The 19,443-nt window shown below is 36.7% G+C and overlaps 1 protein-coding gene across 1 annotated transcript; it reads right to left on the reverse strand.

Moving 5' to 3' along the window:
* Positions 1–11,084: 11,084 nt before the first annotated feature.
* Positions 11,085–17,004, reverse strand: LOC113317990 (mitochondrial Rho GTPase 1-like). Its single transcript, XM_026566117.1, has 15 exons — positions 16,832–17,004; positions 16,530–16,744; positions 16,303–16,435; positions 16,050–16,196; positions 15,682–15,858; positions 15,262–15,513; positions 14,456–14,524; positions 14,086–14,141; positions 13,513–13,594; positions 13,136–13,347; positions 12,940–13,009; positions 12,342–12,454; positions 12,065–12,215; positions 11,773–11,959; positions 11,085–11,511 (listed from the first exon to the last, which is right to left on the reverse strand). The coding sequence occupies exons 2-15, from the start codon at positions 16,742–16,744 to the stop codon at positions 11,438–11,440; spliced, it is 1,938 nt and encodes a 645-aa protein (XP_026421902.1). The 5' UTR covers positions 16,832–17,004; the 3' UTR covers positions 11,085–11,437.
* Positions 17,005–19,443: the final 2,439 nt, after the last annotated feature.

Genomic DNA, 19,443 nt, shown 5'->3' on the forward strand with positions numbered 1-19,443 from the left:
TGAAAACCTGATTTAGATTCAAGCTAATATCTTTCAACCGTTAGATAGAAAACTAGCTTGTTACATACAAATGAAATGCATGGTTCTAGGCTTGTGTAACCGTACCCAAACTTGTACATTTGTTGGTTCAACAATATTCAACCAAATGGTTAGCCATATGATCACTTTCATATCAACCATATTCTTCTTCACCATAACTAGTTCAAATGACTCAAATGAACTAGTTAGAGAGTTGTTCAATTGCAAGGAAATCTTATGTAACTACACAAGACAAAATCGAAGCAAAAACGATTTGATTCACTCGAATCGTTCCATGAACTATATAGCCACGGTTTGCATTTTCATTCCTTAGTTTATATAATAATAAGTTCACAAACATCGTTTTTAGATATAACCTACTCAAGTTCGCGGACTGGGTTCGCGGACGGAGTTCACAAACTCCAGCAGAAATTCTCGGGACAAGAACTTCCGCCAGTTTGTGGACTAAGTTCGCGGACTTGGCTCACGCCACCATGTCGGTTCTCTTGATCAACAAAGTTCGCAAACTTCGGTTCAAGGACTAAGGACTTATACATATATGTGTTTCCAAAACAATGCTTATATCCTCCAATGGTTATATAATTTAAACTCTCATTTCAATCATTGGAACATTCTTAGAGGACGTTGATATTCTATACTTGTTATTCACAAACTATTTTTCGTCAAAGTAAGCAATTTCCAAAGTGATTGAAACTTGTCATGACTTTCGTCACTAGGTAAAGATGAACTTGGTTAAAGTGAAAGCTTACCAACACATATTTCGAGAAATAGATAAGCGAGATAAACTCGGCTCGAAATAGCAAATATGCATAATCTAAGTCTATATAGCAAAACGACTTTTGTCTCAAGATAGGAGATAAATAGACTTTTGAGTGATAGATAAGTTCAAGTCTCCACATACCTTTTAGTCGATGAAGATCCACTGGTTCCTTGAGCAGTCCTTCGTCTTGTATGATGATTGCCATGGAGTTCTTGATCCCAACTACACTTTCTATCCTAGTCAGATACCTTAGCTATAGTAGACTAGAAATCAAGACTTATAGTTTTGATCACTAACATTGACAAACATGCTTGAGATAGGAACGCATGCGAGTTCGACCGAGCAATGCTCTAACAATCTCCCCCTTTGTCAATTTTAGTGACAAAACTATCAATATATATGGAATACAAAAAATAAATAAATTAACTTTTGTAGCTCCTATTCCATACGCTTATTCTTCAACATTGCTTGAAATCTTCGTCACTTCCAAGTATTCCAATGATCCCAAAGGTTGTAAGTTCAGCATCATCGTTGTTGAAAATCCATAGCTATAACAACGAGAAAACAAGAGTTTTCAATCATTGTTATACAATGTCATAGTATCATTACACAGCGTCAAAGTTCAATTGTATCACAACTTCAACAACAATACTATGGTGATATGTAGCACTCCCCCTTAGTCAATACTCCATCTCACATGGAAACCACTCCCCCTTACATAATGATCCGAAAACCATATGTATTTGTAGTGTGAACTACATATTAATTCTCCCCCTTTTTGTCAATAAAATTGGCAAAGGTACAAGAACGGGATCCTAATGAAATTTCCGAAAGAGACATTTCTTGACCAAAAGAAAGCAAAAATATATCATCTTATTTAGATGCAATCATAAAGCCGAAGCTAAATGCATTCATCAAGGAGTTTGTAAAGATACAAGATAACCCCTATAATATTCCACAGCCGCACTCCCCACAAAGATTTGGCAATTAAGCACAAGTTCAATTAAGAACTCTCCCCCATCAAATGTCATTCCCGAAAGAACAACAAGAGCGACCTTAATTTCGAAAGAAAATAAGGATTTCTTTGGACATAACAAATCACATACAAGTATGAATTTGAATCCAAAAATATTCAATTAAACTAACCACAAGAGAACCCATGATTAATTTAATCGAGAAATGCTCAACATAAGTGAACTTATGGAGCCTTAAAAACATACAATTAGATTAATCACAAGAGAACCCATAATTAATATAATCTAAATACACAATCAAACTAATCATAAAAGTAATCAATTTAATTGGTCATGCTCGACATAAGAAAACTTACGGAGCAACAACTAAATAACCAAACAAAATGATTAATTTAGTTGAATATGCTCGACATAAAGTACCTCACGGAACAACAACATAGCTAATCATAAAAATAATCAACTTGGTCGTTCAACGCTCAACATAAGACACTTTACGAAGCCTCATAGTATTACATAAAATATGGATCAGGGAAGATCAATACTGCGGAATACACAGTGATTCATTCTATTTTCTATCACTATTCGCATAACGACATTCAATAGACATAATCCTTGCAAACAAAAGATTTTAACCTATCTTCCATCAATAATTGACATAATAGGCTTAACTTTTGTATTTGTCAAAAGTCCATTCATTCTTTTATCAATACATGCATATCGACATACGAAAGACTTTACTTTTGACAAGGTATGGGACAATCACAGTTCACGGATGTAAACACACATATCCCATAAAAAATTTGCAATATATAAAACCATAAAGATTAATACTGCAAAAATCATCTTCCAAACAAATTTAGAGTTTAAACCAATAAATCTAAAAACATGAAGATGAAAATGTTGGACATAGCTATGTGTAATCACAATAATGGCTATTCCAAACTCTAGTTATTCTTCTAACAAAAAGAAAATAGAAGATTTACTAGGAAATAAGACCTTTGAAGAATTCTTTATCGTCCCCGAACTCCTTGTCGTCAACAGTCATTGGGACATAAGGTTCATTAAGGTAGGAGTTTATATCAATAAACCTTCTCGGCTGATGTTGTCGAACCGGGGCCTTCTGAATCTCATGAGTCTTATACACAAAAGCCTTTATTTGTTGAATCTCCTTTCGCATCTCCTTCAACTCTTCAAGAACACCAGAAAACTTCTGAGAGTTTGAAGGAACGGCTCTTCGCTTCCTCGCATTCCTTCTTTTTCTTTTCAAGGTAGAAGGTAATGGAGATTTCTCTTTTTCCTTCATGATTGATGGCTTAACAATCATATTAAAATCTTTTTCATCATAAGACATCATGCTTGGAGTATCCATATGTATGAGTTTGTGAGAGGAAATCACAAATTGAACTCAACAAGTAGTCTTGAGATAAAAAGAGGTTTTGAGGAAGGAAAAAGAATGTAGGGTTCCAAAACTTTAAATAGGTTCGTACACGTCCAACTCACAACCCTATAAAGAGTAGAATTATCGTAATAACCCTCCTTTGTTGATAGACAGGGAAGAACAAACACTAAGAAAAGAAGCAAGAAAATTTTTCCTAAAGCCTGAACGGTACAAAATCATTGTCTCTTTTGATCAGGCACATGAGACAAGATTTTCAAAACAACACAATCAAGTTGCGTTGCGGTGAACAACAATTTGTCCACTTTTCCTCTTGAGAGGAATCCATAGACCTTTGTCTATCAAAACGATTCGACCATACTCTCTTATCTAATGGTCTTGGTTTAACCTTGGAAACTAACTTCTTAGATGAAGATAAGATCCTACATACCTCAGCGGTCTTCTGAGCAAGTTTAAGCTTATTTTCTAGTTGATTTGCTCTTCTTTGAAGTTTGTTGATGTGCCTCAATTGGTGTTTGTACTTGTAACACCTTGAAAGTTCATGACCCTTTAAAGAACAATACGAGCACTTCAAACTAGGATAAAAGTCAGGCTTCTGAGATGTGCACACAGCTAGACACATGGTGGAACCTGAAACATTACAAAAAGAGTTTCCAAGAAATGGGTCAATTTTTTCTTCCAGATTAGTTGGGTTTTCTTCTGAAAGAATGTTGGGATTGATTTATGTATTGCTACAGTTATCAAAATCAACATTTTCACCAAGAAGTTCAACACTTGATTTCTCGTCTTCATTGGAATCATAGTTGTCAGACATTTCATCAAGAGTTGCAGCAAGACCTTTGTTCCTGGTGTATTTTCTACGATTTGGGAACTCGTTTGCAAAATGACCAAATCCCTTACACTTAAAGCACTGAGGCATATTCTCATCATCAATTTCATCTGTTTCCATGTTTTTAGGAGGAATACGATTATGAGGTTTAAATGATGCTTTAGGCTTATCTTTGGAGAACCGTTTACTTCTCTTCAACAGAAGATCCCTAAACTGTCTTGTGATCATCGAGACTGACTTGTCAAGGTCTTCATCTGATGAATCTGTCTCAGAGTGATCATCTTCAGAGATATACACTTTTTTACTCTTATCAAGTAATTTAGTGTCCTTTTGTGCTTTGAACGCAACATCCTTAGTTTTGGATGAATGTTCGTGATCAAAGATCTTAAGCTTCCCAACCAGCATATTTCTGGAGAGATTATCAAGGTTATTTCCCTCAACGATGACATGCTTCTTAGAGTCGTATCTAGATGGCAGCAATCTGAGAATTTTCATCACAATGTCCTTTTCAGGAATAGTCTTACCCAATGCAAAAGATGCATAAACAATTTCAGACACTTTGTGATTAAACTCATCAAATGTTTCTTCATCTGCCACACGAAGGTTTTCCCAATCAGAATTAAGGTTTTGAGGCCTAGCTTCCTTTTCACTGGAGTTACCTTCGAATACAGTATCTAAGATATCCCACGCATCTTTAGACCTCGTGCAATTTGACACATGGTGCTGAAGATTTGGGGTAATGGCATGTATAATGACATTCAAACCGTCGGAATTTTGCTTTGCAACATTTATCTCGGCAGGGGTGTATTCACCAATACGCTTGGGAACGTTTACATCTCCAACTGCCATGATGGGAGCATCATATCCATTAACAACATATACCCATGATTCAAAATCACGTGCTTGAAGAAAATCTCACATAGCAATTTTCCACCATAAGTAATTAGAGCCATCAAAGACTGGTGGTACGTTAATTGAGATAACACCTCTGTCCATAGAGTCAGATTGCTACAAACACAGACTTGTGAGGTCTTGAACGTGTTTGCCTGCTCTGATACCAATTGAAAGAGTGGGGTTACAACAATCACACCCAATATTTCGCTTAGCAATCTGTATGGACAAACTCCAATATACTTTTTAGAGAATCAACTAGACAGTCAGACTCAATCTAGATAAAAAGTATATCAAAGAGTTTATATCTCAACCTCTCAATTTGATATATACTCAAGCAAATATAAATCTGCGAGTCTTTATCAAATATAGAGATAACTTGGATGGTACCAAAGACCAATATCCAAGTATCAATCAATTTAAATCAACAACCAAAAGGTCGGATATTCTAATTGATTGAACAACGCACAACCTGTGATATTTCAATTATATAACAAAATATAATGCGGAAAAGAAATAACACAGACGCCAGAATTTTGTTAACGAGGAAACCGCAAATGCAGAAAAACCCCGGGACCTAGTCCATATTGAACGCACAATGTATTAAGCCGCTACAAACACTAGCCTACTCCAAATTAACTTCCGTCTGGACTGTAGTTGAACCCCAATCAATCTCACACTGATCCAAGGTACACTTATGCTCATACGTCTCTGATCCCAGCAGGATACTACGTACTTGGTTCCCTTAGCTGATCTCACCCACAACTAAGAGTTGCTACGACCCAAAGTCGAAGACTTTAATAAACAAATCTGTATCACACAGAAAAGTCTACGGTAATAGATAAATCCGTCTCCCACGAATATACCTACAAGTTTTGTTTCGTCTTTTGATAAATCAAGGTGAATAGGAACCAATTGATAAGCCGGACTTATATTCCCGAAGAACAGCCTAGTATTATCAATCACCTCACAATAATCCTAATCGACGCAGCGAAAAAAGATATTGTGGAATCACAAACGATGAGACGAAGTGTTTGTGATTTCTTTTATATCTTGCCTATCGGAGATATCAATCTCAAGCCAATTATTACAATTGTACTCGTACAATAGAAACAACAAGATCAGATCACACAACTAAGGGAAAGTAGTATCGGTCTGACTTCCCAATCCTAATGAAGTCTTTAAATCGTTAACCTGGTTTAGAAGAAGAAAGCAAAGGTTAAAGGAGAATCGACTCTAGCTTAGCACAACTAGTATCACACACAAGGTGTGGGGATTAGGTTTCCCGGTTGCTAGAGTTCTCCCTTATATAGTCTTTCAAATCAGGGTTTGCAATCAATTTTAGCTTGGTAATAAAGCATTCAATATTCACCGTTAGATGAAACCTGATTTAGATTCAAGCTAATATCTTTCAACCGTTAGATCGAAAACTAGCTTGTTACACACAAATGAAATGCACGTTTCTAGGCTTGTGTAACCGTACCCAAACTGGTACATTTGTTGGTTCAACAATAGTCAACCAAATGGATAGCCATATGATCACTTTCATATCAACCATATTCTTCTTCATCATAACTAGTTCAAATGACTCAAATGATCTAGTTAGAGAGTTGTTCAATTGCAAGGAAATCTTATGTAACTACACAAGACATAATTGAAGCAAAAACGATTTGATTCACTCGAATCGGTTCATGAACTATATAGCCACGGTTTTCATTTGCATTCCTTAGTTTATATAAGAATAAGTTCACAAACATCGTTTTTAGAGATAACCTACTCAAGTTCGTGGACTGGGTTCGCGGACTTAAGTTCCCGGATGGAGTTCACAAACTCCAACAGAAACTCTCGGGACAAGAACTTCCGCCAGTTCGCGGACTTGGCTCACGCCACCATGCCGGTTCTCTTGATCAACAAAGTTCGCAAACTTCGGTTCAAGGTCTAAGGACTTATACATATATGTGTTTCCAAAACAATGCTTATATCCTCCAATGGTTATATAATATAAACTCTCATTTCAATCATTGGAACATTCTTAGAGGACGTTGATATTCTATACTTGTTATTCACAAACTATTTTTCGTCAAAGTAAGCAATTTCCAAAGTGATTGAAACTTGCCATGACTTTCGTCACTAGGTAAAGATGAACTTGGTTAAAGCGAAAGCTTACCAACACATATTTCGAGAAAAAGATAAGCGAGATAAACTCGGCTCGAAATAGCAAATGTGCATGATCTAAGTCTATATAGCAAAACGACTTTTGTCTCAAGATAGGAGATAAATAGACTTTTGAGTGATAGATAAGTTCAAGTCTCCACATACCTTTTAGTCGATGAAGATCCACTGGTTCCTTGAGCAGTCCTTCGTCTTGTATGATGATTGCCATGGAGTTCTTGAGCCCAACTACACCTTCTATCCTAGTCCGAGACCTTAGCTATAGTAGACTAGAAATCAAGACTTAAAGTTTTGATCACTAACATTGACAAACATGCTTGAGATAACAACGCATGCGAGTTCGACCGAGCAATGCTCTAACAAAACTTATCAATGATACCATCTGCATTCAACTTTCTCTTGAATATCCATTTACATCCTATTGCCTTATCACCATGAGGTAAATCACAGTATACCCAAGTTCCATTTGTCCAAAGTGAATGTTTTTCATTATTGATAGCCTCTTTCTAGAAATTAGCATCTCTGGAACTCATTGCCTCAGCATAGGTTTTAGGATCACCATCATCATGCATATTATGCATTGTAATTCTAAGAACTTCATTCTTATCACCCTCTACAAGGTATTGTATAAAGTTAGCGGGTAAGGTTTTTTCTCTATTATTCCTCTCTTATTTCTTCTAGGTTCAATATCTTCAGTAGGAACTGAAATATCATTGTTTTGTGTAGAAGAGGAAGGTTCATCATTGTTCTCAGTCTTCATTGGTTCTGGACTTGGTGACAATGGGTTTTCAGTGGGTAGTGTCTGAGAACTAGTCCTTGTCATGCTTTCAAAAAATTCTACATCTACAGATTCTATAATCTCAAAAGTGTCAAGGATTAAACATCTGTAAGTAATACTATTAAGTGAGTATCCTACAAAAGCACATTTATAAGTCCTATTTCCTAGCTTTGGTCTTTTAGGATCAGACTTTCTAACATATGCTTGACAACCCCATGCTTTGAGTCTTTTCAAATTAGGTTTTCTCTTAAACCCTAGTTCATAAGGGGAAACATTCTTCCTTTTCAAAGGTACTCTATTTATATAGCATGCAGAAAACATGGCTTCACCCCACAAAGAATTAGGCAAACCAGAACCAATAAGCATAACATTAACCATGTCAATCAAAGTCATATTCTTTCTTTCAGAAATACCATTTTGTTGAGGTGTATATGGTGTAGTAAATTCATGTATTAAACCATGTTCTTGACAAAATGCAGTAAATTCAAAAGGATAATATTCACCACCACGATCAGAACATAATATTTTAATTTTCTGTCCTAAAATTGTGTTTCTACTTCTGCTTTGTAAGTTCTAAATTTGTCAAAGACTTCGTCCTTCGATTTCATCAAGTAAGTATAGGAACATCTAGTGCTATCTTCAATAAAAGTGAAATAATATTTGTTTCCACCACGAGTGACATGACTTTTCAAATCACCAACATCACTATGCACTAATTCAAGTAAGGAAGAATTTCTTACTAAATACTTAAAAGGATATCCTAGTTATCTTGGCTTGCATACATATTTCACATTTAAAAACATTATCAAAATTGCAATCAGAAATCAGTCCTAATTTGTTCATATTTTTAAGAGAACCATAATTCACATGTCCTGATCTAGCATGCCATAAATCAATAGAGTCAACACTATAAGCAGAACCATTATTTATTAAATTAAGCTTAACCATCTTGTTACAAGAGTATCCTTGTCCAACAAACATTCCGTTTTTTGGACTGTACAAACTTATCAGACTCAAACGTAACCTTGAAACCGGCCTTGCTAACAAGGACTCCAGAAACAAGGTTCTTACAAATGTCTGGGACATGTAATACATTGGTAAGAGAAACAATCTTTCAAGAAGTGAATTTGAGTTCAACAGTGCCTTTGCCATGTACTTTAATAGGGAGGTTATTTGCTGAAGTGACTTTGTTTCCTTCTCCACTACCAGATTCATATGTCTTGTAAAGGTTTCGGTCTTTACATATATGAATGGTTGTACCAGTGTGGTAACACCATCCACTTCCATGATATGCAACAGTATTGGCATCTTGCACAACAATGACAAGTTTTTTTATTGTCGACCGTATTTGCTTCGTTTTTCATTTGTTTTTTCTTTTGACGACAGTCACGAGCAAAATGGTCGGGTTTCTTACAGAAGTAGCAAGGGGCCTTCTTCTTTCCTTTCTTGTTGGGATCTCTTGCTTCTTAAACTGAGAATCATTCTGAAATTTCAAGGAATTCGAAGTTTTCGATTCTTGCACATTATTAGTCTTAGAATGATTTTCAGTTTGCTGACTATCTATAATCTCTCGCTTACGAGCATCTTCTTCAATACGAAAATGACGCTGCAAGGCTTCTAAGTCATAGTTAGTTTCAGCATGCTTAAGTTTCTTCTTGTAACTATTCCATGAAGGGGAGAGACGAGAAATAATAACCCCAACAACGAATGAACTTACAAGGTCAATACCAGCATCTTTAAGATGATTAACAATAAGCAAAAGATCACTGACCTGGGAAATGATAGACTTACTGTCAACTATTTTCCAATCCATAAAGTTGCAAATCAGGAACTTCTTGTTACTGGCCTCAGAAATCTTGTATTTGTTCTCCAGTGCAGTCCATAGTTCCTTTGCAGATCCATACGTACGATGAGCATTATAAACATTCAACCCCAAAGCATCCAGAATTTGACCACGACACATGAAATCGTCTTCTTCACGCTTCTTTCGCTTTTTCTTCAAATCCTCATCGTCCTTGTCAGTAGGATCAAGAATAGCCTCCAATCTATCTTCCAGAATGTACAATAATTTTAGAAACATCAGGTTGAATTTGAGAGTTTCTTGCCAATGAGTAAAACCCTCTCCCCTCAAATCGTTATAACCTATTAAAAGTCTGATTCATGACTTGCAGAGATTGTGCAACAACCATTGAAGATTCACCCTCCATGTCGAGACTAATTATCGAAAATTGTTGGAAAATAGACACTAAAACAGGGTGAAAAAAAGAATGTTGTCTCTCGGTTCAAGGCTTTAATAACACATTCTTTTCGACAATTATTTGACCCTTCCCAATTAGATTGGCGAGTACAAATAGGTCAATGAATATTGTTGTCAGGATACTTGAAGCCCACCAACAATGTTGGATTCAAAGCTTGTACAACCTTGACCCAACCAAAAATACACAGGTTTAGTTTCTGATGATGCTTGTGAGAGAGAAAACATACAGAGTTTAGATGTGTTTTGAATGGAAAACTAGGACGCCATTTATAGAGAATTTAACATATGTTCAAGATGACTCTTAGTGCGAATAGACATCTCTTCCTTCAACAGGCAACAATGGTGTGTTGGAAAACGATGTTTCTGTTTGGTTTTCTAACTGTCATTAGAAACCCTAAAACAGAAAAATTCCTACGAGACGTTGTCTCGCACTCTGCTAGTAGGCGCTGCCCCCTAGACCCCCGCGACCTGACCGAACTCTGCTATAGCACCTAAAATGTAAGGGTTTGTTGAAAATATCCAACATCCTTCACCACCCTTTCACCCCAAATGTGAAGCCTAAAATATAACATTCCAAATCTTTTACGGCAGACCAAGTGACTTCTGCCTCTGAGAAACACTCATGGGAAACGCTCAAATCACGGTGGGTTCCTCCTTCATCATCCGCATGATACGTACACACTACCCATATTCCAATCCCATGCTCTAAATAGTTCACTTCCCGCGGTGGGTTCCCTCCTTCATTGACCTAGTTCTCCTTCATCATCCGCATGATAAGTACACACTACCCATATTCCAATCCCATGGTCTAAGAAGAATAGAAATGCAGGAGTTGAGCAAGCCGACTGACAGAAAACCCATAAACTTCTGGGGAATTCGTTTTTTTTCAGGCCGGGAGGAATTTTAAGGGAATTTCGAATTTGAAATAGTAGTTGTTTATATTCATCGTATTGGGACAATCAAGTAACTCTGAATTTTGGTGATGTAATGCTCCTCTAATCAGTTGTTATATAGATTGGAGAGTGTTTGTTCATCGTACTGTCAGAACAAGCATTATTCCCAAAAAAGAGATTAAAAGAATAAATAACAGAAAAAGGAATAGAAAATTGCAGATGTTAATCAAAAGAGACCCAGATCGTGGGACTCATGAAAATTGCAGCACCCTGTACACAACTTCATTTTCAAAGAACATCAGAAGCGAGAGAGACAATCAGACAAGGATGTATGTGAGGTAGTACAAGACTACAAGTGACAATCCAGATACTGAATGAAACCCTAGGTGGATGGAACCAACCACCACATGATAAGGGCATAAACTGCCTGCTACATGGAGAAAACCCCTTAACCCGATGTGTTCTTTCTTGCTGCATACACGCGATAAGCTGCCAGTCCTGCAATAGCAACAGCTGCCCCAACTGTATTTTGTTGAGGTGAAAGATTGAGGTTAGCAACATCCTTAGACAACAAAGTTGATACAACTAGAAAGTGTAGTTTTCCCCTTAGATGGCTAAAAGACTGGTGCAGCCAGCACGGTTTATGTTTTTGTTTTTCCGTTTTCTTTTCCTTCAATCTCGTTATTTCCCTTCATGTTGGTATGTATTTATGTTATACTACTATTCATACATCGTGAAGAAATAACTCAAGAACCTCAAATAAAAAAATGTTTGAGAGAATACCTGAAACAAACATTAGGGAGCGGTTAACAAACTGGCGGTACTGCTTTCTATTTCGCCCGGCTTCAGTTTCAGGTATGCTCAGATGGGGATGCTCTGCAGCACTGATAATCCTACGAAAAACATTACTTAGATCTCCTAACTGCATACTAACAGGTATAGGTGCCTCTATTCCCATATCCTGACTGACCTACAAGAGCCAAAAAAGTGCGAGCCAAAAAAGTGCAGCAGAAGTAATTAGTATATTTCAATGGAAAACAGAGTTTAAAGAGAGCAAGAGAGATGGATACTGCACCCTGGTTGAATTTTGTATGGACAGTGGAAAAGGATCAAGATCATCCTTAGCCGCAACGATGAGGCAAGGCACCTCAAAACCGCTATCTTCACCATGACCAGCAACATCCACTAACAATTCTGTTGCTCTTTTCCATGACTTCTCATCAGAACTGCGGGCAGAAGTTTTACCGTTATCAATTGTGTCCCAAAGAGGTCCACGAAGGGGGTAAATGCCAGGATAAATTTTTTTGACTCCACAGACACTCTCAGAACCTAAACCAGTTACAAGTCGATACCTGTCATGGACAAAAATTGCTACATCGCATTCTGCCAAGGACTCTTTGCTGGATAACAAACGCTTGACACCATCTTCTGGTATTTCTCGTAATATTAGGGTTTTCTTGTTTCCCTATCATGGACAAAATCAGATGATAACTTCAGACAAATAATGGATTTGCCAAAATTTTCTAGGACAAGAAAAATGAAGGAAAATCCACAGCTAGTGACGGAAGAAACAAATATGGAGAAGCATTAAGAAATCCTATCAAAGGTTTATGATTTGGCAATGCTCTCATGTCTTATTACACTGGGACGGCTGAAGAAGACAAAAAAAAATGAAGTGGTTTTCAGATACAAACTTTTTAGGAAGGGTATTTTCAAGTGCATGAGACATCACTTCAGTTTCAGATATAGTGCATCAACAGGTTCAGGTCTCCAGATTTGGTGGAAATAATATCCACCAAATTTTTTGGAAGAATGACTCAGTCAGAAAGCACAAGATAGAATGTGCAAACTAAAAACTTAAGTTTTTATATTAAGATGTCTACTGTATACAGCTTATTTTGATACGCATGAATCTGGTGTACAGGTAGAAGAGAGTGTTGGAGGGCTCACCCCAAGATGATCCACAGTGTTCGTTGCAAATCGCTCCGTAGTGGTTGGTGAATAAGCCTCGGAAAAAGGCCTGAAGGATTTAAAAACAGCACAAATCATAATCTTAATCATAACATAAGGAACCAAATAAATATACATCAGTAATGACATGTCACTCTGTAAGTTAGTTCATCAATAACTTCAACAAGTACCATACCTTCCAAGAAAAGAGTTCAACAATGATGACTTCCCAGCACCTTTAGGTCCAAAGACGAAGCACTGGAAAACATTTCTATCTGATTGTTGCTTCTTGCGGTCTAACCTTCTTCGTCTGGTTATACGCAGTACAGAGGCAATGTCTCCTTGGTATCCGATGTAAACCAAATTGGCTACACTTTTAACCGGATCTAACAATGTCATAAGGGCCCACTGCATCACATATAATGCATTTAAGGAAGTGAAATTCCAAACTAACACACAGCAGGGAGAGCACACTGGGAAAACTTAGAAGGAATAAAAGAATAAACTCCAGCAAATGAAAACCTTTAATTTCTTTGAGAAAGCAAACAAAGCGAAAGTAATGAATGCACATACCTGTGCCAAGAATCCATCAAAGGATAGCCCTCCTAATGCAGTCTTCTCTGCAGATTCCTTATATGGAGCTTCACTCCAAGGACTGTAATTCCAAAATATAACAAGTACAATTAGGTTTCATATGAGACTGGACCACAATAAGAATATTCTCAGAAGTGTAGTCAAAAAAAGATTGATTCAAATTAATTTGTTCTGTTTGCTCTGCGCTTCTTCTTTTGTTCATGTGCACATGTGCAGTTATAAAAATTTATTAAGAAATTTAACTGGTTATCGTCTGTGGGGACCGCATAAAGAGTGAGGCACCAACTACATTGTAATGTTTCTACTACATATGAAGGCACAAAAGTAAAAAATGAAAAGAGAAAAAAGAAGCATGTGGTCTTCCATATAAAATGATTATGCAAGTGTTATTGAATTGTGCATAGTAATGCACTTGCAAGCAATATCTGAGGCTGGGAGCTAGTTCGTAGAAATGACAGTTTTGCAGAAATGGGTAGCATATAATACATATTGCGAAATTATAACAATGCGGTAAAATAAAATAAAAAAACAGCTAGTTTTTAAAAATATCACCTTTCTGGTGCAGTTGAAAAAAGATCATCAAGTTCAGCAGGTCGTAATGCGGCATCCTAGTGGACAGAAGCCCCATTGAGTTAGCATAGCACGTAAGCTTCTGAAGCTAGATATAAATATGCAGTAATGCATAGCACAGTAGATTCAAAATGAGGTGTTTACATCAAGCCTTAAATCAGAAAATTGAATCGTAATATAACACGGCAAAAGTGAAAGCATCGTACACATGGGACATGAATATGGAGCACAATACACTCTAACCAGGCCCCAGGGTTACAATGATTAACAAGTAGTAAAGGAGAAAATTCCAAACTACAGAAACAGCAAATTTGTATCAGGCATAGGTGTGTATGTACTAAGTATCACTTACACCATGGAGGTCGAACAAGTTGAAGATGCTTTTCAAGAAATCAACAGCTTCAGTAGTCAGCTCCACACTCTGCATAGGAGGTCACGAGGTTTTAAAAAAAAATACAATTGAATTAAGTATTACAATCAAGATACGGCATCAACAAAAAAAAAAAAACTGATTTCTAGCATAACAAGCATAAAAAAAAATTGGACGTCGCAATAATACTTAAACAACAGGGGAAACAGCTTTGGCTGAGGAAGTGTTCTAAGGACAACAGAGATATATGGCCACAGACAAGTCTGGTTTCAGAACATGGTGCTGATGTAGTGTGAAATGTTGTTCTTCATATAGCTACAACAACAAAGTTAAAGTAATTGCACTAAATCTTGTATCAACCTCAAATAGAGGGACCATACTTTATCTCCCGTCAGAATTCCAAGTAACACCAGGCTATCAGCTTGGCATACTACTAAACCACATTCAAGAATTCAAAAAACTATGCCCTCTACCTTACTGGCTACTTAGTGGAAATTTACATATCTTACTTCTTCGGGAGTAGCAAATCAGGATCTGACTAACACATAAGAACATCACCTGAACAGTTAATGACAAACTATGACTACGTAATTCTGCTAGCAAAGGAAGGGATTTTAAAATTTAACAGCTAAAAATTTGACATAAACAATAAACATACAGATCACTTAACTGAAACTGTGGCTATTTATTGTCGTTTTGCAGTAAAAGATATCAAAACTGAAATAAAAGCTAAGCGAAATTCCAGAAAACTATTGACAGTTCCAGTTTACCATCTAACAGAGAGATACCTGGTCAGGAGCACGTTTGAATGAAAGTGGAATCAGATCGTCTCGGAGCTTAATCTCGTTATCGTACCCAAATTTCCTCAGAACCGTCCATGTTGTTTCAAGACGGCCTTTTTCTATAAATAGTGCATGAAGAAAAAGGAAACCTGTCAAGGTAAGACCACGGTCATTAACCCCCTCGGACAGTTTCTCCTGGACAACCCTCTTAACACCGACTATTTCAGAAGGCTGGAGTGGAGCGTTGAAACACTTAACCTGTTCAAATGCATAATGAGGCCAGCTCAGTAAAATGGGTAGTATCAAGCATATCGACTATAAATGGTAAATTCTTCGAAATCAGTTCTAAATAAGCAAACACCCGTGAAGCAACTCAAGCATACGAAATAAAAACCCACAGGAATGTATAAATAACTAAATAGCAACCTGAAAGTCATTTAACTCTCTATCACTGAGAGCACCATCTCTATCTTCATCGCAGAGAATAAATATCCGCTTTAAAGCCCTCACACACCGAGGCTTTAAAGTCTGTGTTTCCTGATCAAACAATGGTGCTGTAGGGTGAAGAACTGCCTTCTGAGCATAATAGAAAACTTCTGGAACCTACAAAATGAAACATCGTCAATGAAAACGAACAAATTCATAGATGCCCACACCTAGAAAAACAGAACTATTCTATATGCAAATCATATAATCACATAGATATAATAAGCCTAACGTAATCACAGAGCAATGTCAAAGGCAATAAAGCAACATAACCAAGTTCATGATTGAAAACAAATCAAACATCAGACCTGAATAAGGCTACGCGCCGAGCATTCGATACAAGTCTCAATCTCCCTAAATTGTTGCATTATCGGAGACATCACTTGTTCAAGGCTCACTTGGGTATCTTCCCTCGCATCCAACTTACATCCCACCACAATCACTGGTACCTTCACCTATTCATTGTAGGAAAATATTAAAATATAACACACAAATTACACAAACCGAGTAAACAAACATGTAGAACAATCAAATCAAACTAATAGAAAACAAAACACAAACCTCTAATCTGCGAAGTTCTGGTAACCAGAACGTACTTAAACGATCAAGAGTCGCAGGTGTGTCACATGCATAAGTTAATACAACAGCATCTGCTAGCTTTAATTCTTGAGCAAGTTTAGTGCGATGCTCCATACTAAAATCAAACCCATTACAAAATTACCACAAAAGTCAGCCCGATCCATTCAAATAACAATTTTATTACAAATCGAAACATAAAAAATTATTACCTAGAGGAAGTATCAATGATTGTGACAGGAACGCGATCAGGATAAAAATCAGCAGGTAAACGAGTGGGTGGTAGAACAGGAGGAACATTCTGTGGGAAAGTTTCAGCAGCAGCAGTAACAATCAAACTTGATTTACCAGTTCCAGAGTCACCAACTACAACTACACGAACGTTAGCTTTATCTCCTGTGTTCGATTTTCCTATTGTATTCTCCATCTGCAAATAAATAAAAAGAACACCCAAAAAATTCCTCAAAATCAAGAATCACAAAATTTCGATTAGATCCAAAAAAAAAATGGAAACCTTAGCTTGTCTTAAAGTAAGAGACGATGGAGGAAATTCTCAAAAGAAAGAGATGAGAGTATTTCAGGTTGACGAAATATGAATTTGTCAAAACCCTAAAAACGTTCTTTTTTGGGGGGTTTCACGCTCCCTACGTTCAGGCCTCAGGGTAATGACTAATGAGAGAGTACGCTTGGAAGAAAAGCTAAATAATGATGGGCTTATTTATAATTACTATGTTTTTATATGGTGGTGGCAATGGATAGTGGTGGTTTCGTAGAGAATAATTCACTATGGCTCACAGTTTTTATTGATTGTTCGAGAAGTTCTCTCTGTCTTTTTCTTCGGACTGGACCCTCTCTTCAGTTTAACTTGCTCAACAAAATTGTGGGCAATTACTATTTTCATTTTAACACCCCTCCTTTAGAGCGTCCACGATCTTTCTTTTTTTTTTTATAAAGGGAAATTTTATAAAAACTAAGACGGGTAGCTTTGGTCTGTTCTTACATATTACTCGAGTCGACAAAAACATCATTAAATCTTACTAAGAGTAACTGCAGTGGTGCGATCAAAACCAAAGACCAAAAAAAACGACCAAATTTGAGTTTAGTCTGTGGTGTTACCCTAGGATGGAAGAGTAAATTTGGTCAGGATCACATATAATGTTCGCCCCATCACAAGGATCACATATAATGTCCGCCCCATTTGGTCAGGATCACATATAATGTCCGCCCCATCACAAGGATCACTTTATACGTTCGCCCCATCACAGGATCACTGTATACGTTCGCCCCATCACAGGATCACTTTATACGTTCGCTCGACTATATTTGGGTTTGGTCTTGGTCGCAGACCAAATATAGTCTGGGATTTGGTTTTGGTCCAGCTTTTACTCGATAGTCTGTCCCGTTGTGTCTTGTTTTTTGACCAAATATATAGGTTTGATCGTCCATTGTGGATGCTCTAAGTACTTAGCTAACTTTTTTGCAAGATAGTTACAACATCTATTTATATAGTAGTAGGAGACATTAGCAAAAAATTTCTTGTCTTCCCATGTTTTCATTAAGCAGGCTCTACTTCTCCATTCCACAGCAAAAAACTTGTTGTTCATTTCATTTATGATGCTTTGGTTATCATTGAGAAAGGTTAAGTTGTCTAATCCTTTCCTTTTTACCCATTTGGTAGCTTCCTTATAGGTTCTTGCTTCTGCTTCATCTGAGTTGTTGCATCTACCTGATCCTCATGTGAAATCACAAATGTGACCATTAGTGTTCATAAAGATCACACCATACGCAAATTTCTTAGACTTTGTCTTATATGCAGCATCAAAGAAGATGTAATTGCAGCTACTCTTGTTCTCAGTCTGATCCATTTTGCATCTAGGATGGAAAACATTACACAAAGTTTATTTCTTTATCTTGGGGTTATTGTTCTTTCTACAAGACATATGATTAGTCAAGTCTTTTTTAATCAAATCAATTAATTTTCCAGGGCCTGGTTTTATTTCATCAACAACTCTGCATCTATATTTTCATATATGCCATAGAATAAAAGCAAAGATGTCTTTATTATCCTTATCTTCCAACCATTGCACACATCAGTCTCTAAAGTTCATGTTAGCAGCTTTATAGAAAACAGTTGTTAGAGATAAGCCTCTCCAGATAGCTTCGGAGAAAATGCATTTCGAAAATAAGTGGTCTATGCTTTCAATAGTTGTAGTATTACACATAGGGCAGTTAGTATCAATTGGAACATATCTACCTATGATTCTCCTAACTGGTAAACATTCACCGAGAGTTTTCCAAAGAAAATTTTTAATTCTAGGCATAACGTTAAGAAACCAAATTGCTTTCCAAGCTACTTTTTCATGCATGTTGTTTTTATCTGCTATGAAATTATATGCGGATTTAACTGATACACACCCATTTCTTGTTCCTAACCATTTAATGTTGTCTTTACCATTTCTATGCTAGAAAAAGGCTCTAAATATTTTATCTCCTTAACTGTATTTTCATCAACAAATGCTCTATCAAGTTATTATTCCAATTTCCATTATTATCTATAATAACAGTTACTTTTGTGAACTGCAAATTAATATTAGTTCCTTTAGGTTTTGGTATTCCTTCATTTGTAAGCCATCTATCCTGCCATAGATTTATATTTTCACCATTTCCTAGTTCATAGCTATGGTTCTCTTTGATAATTTCTATTCTTTTACATATACTTGTCCATACCCAAGATCTGACTGATTTCTTTTTATAGTGTAAATGGTTTGTTTTTGGAAAGTACTTACATTTTAGAATAATACTCCACAGTTTGTTTGGGTTTTCTATTAGTCTCCAGGCTAACCTAGTTAATAAAGCTAAATTAAACTAATGAGGATTTTTCAGTCCCAGGCCTCCATATTCCTTACTAATACACATTGAATCCCAAGCTTTTATATAGATTCCCTTATTTTTCTTATTTTTCTTCCACCAGAAATCACGTTGAAGAGCATTGAGTCTATCTGGAGTTTTGTTTGGTAAAGCAAAGCACATCATTTGATATATGGGCATAGCACTAGTTACCGAACTTATTAAAGTTATTCTACCTGCTTGTGTGAGAAATTTGGCCCTCCAACCCTGAACCCTGTT

Source organism: Papaver somniferum, chromosome 10 (genome assembly GCF_003573695.1).
Source record: "Papaver somniferum cultivar HN1 chromosome 10, ASM357369v1, whole genome shotgun sequence".
NCBI classification, from domain to species: Eukaryota; Viridiplantae; Streptophyta; class Magnoliopsida; order Ranunculales; family Papaveraceae; genus Papaver; species Papaver somniferum.

What these genes read in the sequence shown, in the direction of transcription:
- LOC113317990 (XM_026566117.1), bottom strand. Translation starts at nt 16,744, where the DNA reads ATGGAGAATACAATAGGAAAATCGAACACAGGAGATAAAGCTAACGTT. An exon ending in CAGAACTTCGCAGATTAGAG is followed by an intron (nt 16,197 to 16,302) that starts GTTTGTGTTTTG and finishes TACAATGAATAG; the next exon opens with GTGAAGGTACCAGTGATTGT. An exon ending in TTGAACTCTTTTCTTGGAAG is followed by an intron (nt 13,010 to 13,135) that starts GTATGGTACTTG and finishes TAAATCCTTCAG; the next exon opens with GCCTTTTTCCGAGGCTTATT.